Source organism: Ceratina calcarata, unplaced genomic scaffold (genome assembly GCF_001652005.2).
Source record: "Ceratina calcarata isolate Rehan_Ccalc_2016 unplaced genomic scaffold, ASM165200v1 scaffold25, whole genome shotgun sequence".
Lineage (NCBI taxonomy): Eukaryota > Metazoa > Arthropoda > Insecta > Hymenoptera > Apidae > Ceratina > Ceratina calcarata.
In genome coordinates this window covers 2,438,670-2,444,670 of record NW_017147017.1, presented here as the reverse complement: position 1 = coordinate 2,444,670, position 6,001 = coordinate 2,438,670, and the positions used below count along the sequence as shown (strand labels likewise).

Sequence of the window (6,001 nt, the reverse complement as noted above, 5' to 3'; positions counted from 1 at the left end):
TGTGTGTGTATTGTGTGAATGTGCGCGCGTGCTTATATGTATATATATAGCTGTGTATTTATACATATATACATAATATATGCAATGTATTGTTAAAAGCAATTTAAAGAACTTTAACAATAATTTATATATAATATAAGCAATACTTTAGAAATATAATTAAACAACTATTTCGTTTTACAACAATAGAATGAATGTACTCGCGTACATATTATTTTATTATGTATTTATATACGCGCGCGTGTGTCTATTATCTGTATGTTGTACGTATGTATGTATAAGAAGAAAGCACACTCACTTATCAGGAGATGACGGGGGAGTGAGAGTGATGGTGCTGAGAGCGATGTCTGAGGAGTCATTGTTGCTAGCAGAAGCATTAGAGCTGGCGTTTGTAGATGCAACGGGAGTAGCTGACGTACTGCCGCCAGAACCAGTCGGAGCTTCTAGCGAACCAGCGTGACCACCGACGGTTGACCCAGGACTCGCGGACCTACTGCTGTTACTTGTCGGTTGTTGATGATACTGCTGCGACGTCCCTGTGGCTTCTTTCTCTTTCACGCTTTTCAATTTCGCGGTACCTTTAACTACATCTGAAAGCCTATTCTGCGATTGCGTACAATCAGTACCGACAGTTTCTACCGAAGCATTATGGGATTTTGCAAGATCAGCATCTAGGCCAGGAAGAGGAGGGAAAGCAGAAGCTTCCAAATCGAACTGTACCCCTCGGTTACATTGCGTATTATTATTACTGGCCGGGGTAGTTTCTCTGATCGACGGCAACGGGCTACTGTTAGCCTTCGATAACGAGTCTTGGTCTTTGGTCCTACGATGCATACGATGACGCGAGAATTGCACTCCCGAGTCCAGAGTCTGAGCGTCATTCTCTTGGGATCCTTTCGAATGGCTGCTACTATACTGGCTTTCTCCAGTTGCTACGGTCGTATGCGAGGAATGGAACTTTGTGCCTGTCTGATAGGAAGAAGAAGTTGGCTTCACCGTAGGCAAGCTCGAAGAAAATGTCGGAACTGTCGCTCCTAAAGATATCGGTGCTCCGCTTATAGGCGGATGAGTCGTTCGTCCCATTGGCACCATATTGCCTCCGCCATCCATTAAGCCTGGTCTTTCAGGCCCATTTCTTTGTTTTCTGTATCACATACACATATATGTATAAACATTTTTGCACACATCTATAAAATAACTCTTCATGAAAATCCTGACATCAAATCGATACTCGGACATAGATTCATTTCTCGTGAAACATCGTTAAAACGAATATATCAAACTTTCGTAACAAAGGGTTTGCATGTTTACCTGTGACGGGTATTATATCTTGCGTGTGGCTTAAACGTGCTATGTTGTGTAATACCATTCATGAAGACACCTGACATATCGAAATAAGCGGGACTCGCAGGTCCCCAAGACATCATTCCGGGAGGATAAAATGGTTGATGCTATAGAAAAAATAAAGATAATCTCACACCTTTGTGTAACCACAGAATAAATCTCATTACGTAATATGGTGTCTGCTTACATATAAATGAACCTGATTGGCATATGGCGGCATGGTAGTTTGTGGCATAGTAGTACCATTTGTATAAAGGAAGCGTTGCTGTCCAGCTGTGTAACTATTTGGATCATAGACAGGTGGAGGAGGTGGCGTTCTGTAACCATTTTTAATACCACCTACGCTGGCGACTGCCGGAATCGGTAGCCTATTCATTGGTTTTGCTTTGATTCTAGCCATTATCGGCTTTCCCTAAATAAATGACAAACATAAATGTTAAAAAACCTTCGCTTATTCTTCGATTAATCACAGAAGTTGCATTGTACCGATTCTCACCTGAAACTCCCGTACTTCCTCGCGTAAAAACCTGTAGGCCTTTTGAGCATCCTCGTCAGATTCAAAAGTTACATACCAAGAACTATTATGTGCGAATTCACATGAAATAAACCTTGGACATCCTTCTCCAGAGAATAAATTCTATAAGACCAAAATTTACACACAGATAGACTAATAATCTATTTTACAGAAACATTTATTATGTATTCTGAAGTAAATCGAATGTAACTAAATAATCAATATATTTCTTCACCTTCACATCTTCCAATGGAGTGTTATCGGGTATTTCGCGGAGAATCACGATGCATCGTTTATGATTAGGTCTTACTTTCTGTCCCTCTTCATCAACTTGTACATTCGGTGATTCCCTAAGGACTTCCGTTATAAGTTTTATATCCTTCGTTAGTTTCTTCACTTGATTAAAATTTGCTACTGTCCATATTGGTACATATTGATCATTATCCATTTGCGATAATAAATATGTATCATTAGCTAAGTTCTCTCTAAAAAGGAAAACGTAAATAAAATGTGACGCTTATCATAAATGAAAATACATTTACTTATCTCTAATAGCAATCATGTAACTTTCTATACAGATCAATCAAGAAAAGAAAACAATGTGAGCTACGTTATATAACAAATACTGTTAACTGTATAACGAGCTGAATATACTTACTACTGTAAAATGGCAATGTTACCTGGAGAAGTAATATTCCAGTTGCGAAGAGAGCATTTGTTTAAGCTGTTCCAAGGGTATACCAGGGGCAGATAAATCACCCATTGGAGCAGGTTGATTTGGCACATCACCTAAAGGAGCAACATCCACTGGACCGTAACCTGCAGCACCCCCTATACCCATCGCATGTTGCGGTGAAGGTTCTAGATTAGCAACACCCGCCTCCAATATCAATTCATTCCCACTTGGAACACCGTTCATGACGCTATATTCCAAATTGGATGCAGCACTTCCGATGGCACCCCCAACAGAACCCAGAGGTTCAGGGGTGGCTGGATAAACCGCCCCTGGTGGGAGCTTGCCAATGTCCCCATTCATGTACACGTACCCTATAAAAAGATATAAAACAAAATTAGCAGGCAAATGCATGTGAAAATTGTTTCATGTTAAAAGAGCAGTTAACAGTCAACGTACGATACATTTACACATTGTAACATGTAACGTACAAGTTTGTTAGTACCTAATTTTGTTTAAATAAAGATATTAGAAGTGGGACGATATTAGAAAAGTGTGTTTTAATGGTGTCATACTCTCAGTAGAGGAGATTAATGATGGTAAATAATAAAAGAAATTAATAACCTTGGAAGGTGACCTCTCATTTTTTTATGCCCCAAAATTAAGGAGTATAGTGTTTATTTATATTACTAAATGTGTGTATAGCAACTTACTTTCCAACCTAAGAGGGTAATTTCAATACATCATCTTTCTTTAGAGTATACAACTCTCAAATGAAATTCAGTTAATAGTTCTTGTAAACCAGACACAACTAAAAATTGTAGGACCAAATTTTCAACTGTTAAACAATTTTGTCAGAGTAATGCTTTCAAAAAGTGTGATCAAAGATATGTAATATGCACAATATAATGGTCTGATGTAATACATTTGTAGAACCTATATATATATACACGCACACATATGTGTGTGAATATGTTCGTATCCACATCAGCGGACATGTACGTACACGCGCGCGCGCGCTTGTGTTCAATAGTACATAGTACGTGTGCACGATCCGTGGATGTGTCCCTGTGGGCGCGCGCGCGCGCGGGCGTGTATATGCATGCTCGAATGCGTATATGCACATACGCGAATTCAAATTGTACAAATTTATTTACACAAAATCTCTCTGAACCGTAAAGAAACGATGAACATAAAAATAGAGAATCAGCACGTCCTCGGCTCACGTGAAACGGTTATTTTCGAATAAATTACCGTTCCGATCCGGCGGAACATGACACGAAACAATGGATCGGTACATTTAAACGATAATGGAAACGCGAGATCTTTCACTGACTCCGGTGAACGTTAAAAAACTGAATGTTGATCGTACAAACCGTGCCACATGCTAAGATTTGTTCTTGTTCGGTATCAATGTGCAATCGACAAGCATTCACACTTAAACGTCACATTGTATCCTTCTGATATAGTTCTTTGGGAAAGGTTACGGCATGAAAAGTAAAAATTTTGAAAAGGCAAGATATGCAATATGTTGGATGCGATTAGCCAAATATAGAGCGAGACGTTGGCCGGGCCAACATGTTCACGCACGCAGAATATGGTGACAACCACTTGGACAGTACACTTATGCGTATCGTATATCGTTACCGAAATCACCATTCATCCCGAAACAATCCCGGATTCCATGTGCCTTTATCAATAGGTGTTTCTCGGCTGCTTCGTTTACTGGCTCGTTCTTCGGGTGTAAGTACCGTGAGCGCACACGGTTGTGCGCAAAAAACGCAACCTTATTCTTCGTTCTCAAGCTATCAATAGTTAGCCATAAGCATCTGCCCTCAATCCTCTACATCATTTGGATCAATGTGAGTCGCGCCGTTTTACAATTTTATAAAATTCTTACCGAGAAGATGAATCAACTCAACACAATTTCTCAAGGAAACTACAAAATGGCCGACACAGAAAGGCACATGCCGTAGGCTCGGTGCATTGTGGGTCGCAAGTATGTAGCCCGACTATAGTGATATCTGGTGGTTAAACTGCCACGATTCACGACCGCTAACTTTAAACCTTCACTCTCGTTTTACCGAAATGCCACACATCTTTATGTTAATATAGTATCATTATTACATCAAATCTTTCGCTTAAATAAAGATTATGTCTTGGTGAATGATTCCGGACTAACCGACTATGCACGTATTAAATTGAACTTGCTTGAGATTAATACAAAACTATCAGTGTCTACTATAGAAAGAATAGATATCTAGACAAATATGAACGTATGTGTAAGAATGCAAAGTCCAGAAGTAAGTTCAATATTTATATCGACTCAATCGTATCATTAATTGGTCATTCTAAAATATAAATAGCATTTCATACCGATGATGTGTCCTTTTATACGAACGTAATTAACAAATTCTTAACAAAAGTACGAATAGAATTTTATCTAATCTACTATTATTAAGTTCATAATGAAATAATTTCTTTCTTACGATAATATTACTAAGAAATGAAATCATCTTGTTTAATTAAACAATAAGATACAGACTTTTCACATCAAATAAGCTTATCATCTAAAACAAGGATGAGAAGAAAAATGCAAAGTAGTGGTGAATTACCATTTATTTAGAACAGCCACATTTTTTATACCGAAAACAAGTGATTTTATGTCGTCAAATACTGTCTTAAAAAAGGAAACAATTAGCCATTCTTCCTCAAAATAAATTCATTACAATTGAAGTTGATCCTTTCAATAAATAATACAATCAATGTGGAATTAAAGGCACAAAACTTGGAAATGACAATGTAAAACCCAGGCCTATTACCCTACTGTATAAACAGAACAAAACATTCAGCAATACATACAATAAGCCAATCTTGGGGCCTAAAATAATAAATTTTTTCTAATAAATTCTCTTTCTCTGAACACGTCTATAGCGCCAAGATACATGCTACCTAATCCCAAAATGAAGAGCCATCCGTTTGTATTTGTATCTATCCCTTGTATAAGTATTTTCTCAAATTACTAATTAGTTATCGTTACTACTTTAAAACGTGATGAGTTTAGTGGTTCACCTAACATAAGGCTGTAAAATATTGCTTCCTACAATCTTACAAATGTCTCATTAGAATATTGTGCCTATATATCGTTACTGTTATATATTTTTTATTGAAATATATATGTGTATATAATAGGATATCTCACGATGTATCAACAAGTATTGGTGACTGATACAGATAATTTAAGATGATAAGGTGTTGATGAAGGTGGAGTGTTCTTAGACAGTGGCATGGATGTTTGCTGGTTAAAAACCATGGACTTTGAGCTGGTCAGGTTTGGCCAGGCCCGACTTTGTCAGCCACTGACATATATTTTCTCGCTGGTCCCCCTGCAGCTGCAACACCTCCCCGTACTCCGGGTGCTCGATTACTGTCCCATTGCAGGCGAACTCCTAAAACGCAGCGTACAACAT

The 6,001-nt window shown here is 38.2% G+C and overlaps 2 protein-coding genes across 6 annotated transcripts in view; both read right to left on the bottom strand.

Annotated features, from left to right (window-relative positions):
* Positions 1-9: 9 nt before the first annotated feature.
* Larp4B (La-related protein 4B) lies at positions 10-4,534 on the bottom strand. 5 transcript variants are annotated; one of them, XM_026811818.1, is made up of 7 exons: positions 4,432-4,534; positions 2,539-2,905; positions 2,094-2,343; positions 1,841-1,981; positions 1,532-1,756; positions 1,312-1,451; positions 10-1,144 (listed from the first exon to the last, which is right to left on the bottom strand). In XM_026811818.1, the coding sequence occupies exons 2-7, from the start codon at positions 2,892-2,894 to the stop codon at positions 295-297; spliced, it is 1,962 nt and encodes a 653-aa protein (XP_026667619.1). In that variant the 5' UTR covers positions 2,895-2,905; positions 4,432-4,534; the 3' UTR covers positions 10-294. The 5 variants fall into 5 exon arrangements, with proteins under 5 accessions (XP_026667619.1, XP_017876700.1, XP_026667618.1 ...); XM_018021211.2 differs by having other exon boundaries at positions 4,179-4,500; XM_026811817.1 differs by having other exon boundaries at positions 4,188-4,500.
* Positions 4,535-5,132: 598 nt separating this feature from the next.
* The window catches only part of eIF1 (eukaryotic translation initiation factor eIF1), a 3,232-nt gene continuing 2,363 nt past the window's right edge, over positions 5,133-6,001 (bottom strand). The window contains exon 3 of the mRNA XM_018021213.2: positions 5,133-5,980. Coding sequence (XP_017876702.1) covers positions 5,834-5,980 — 147 coding nt within the window. The 3' untranslated portion in view covers positions 5,133-5,833. The remainder of the gene's footprint in view (positions 5,981-6,001) is intronic.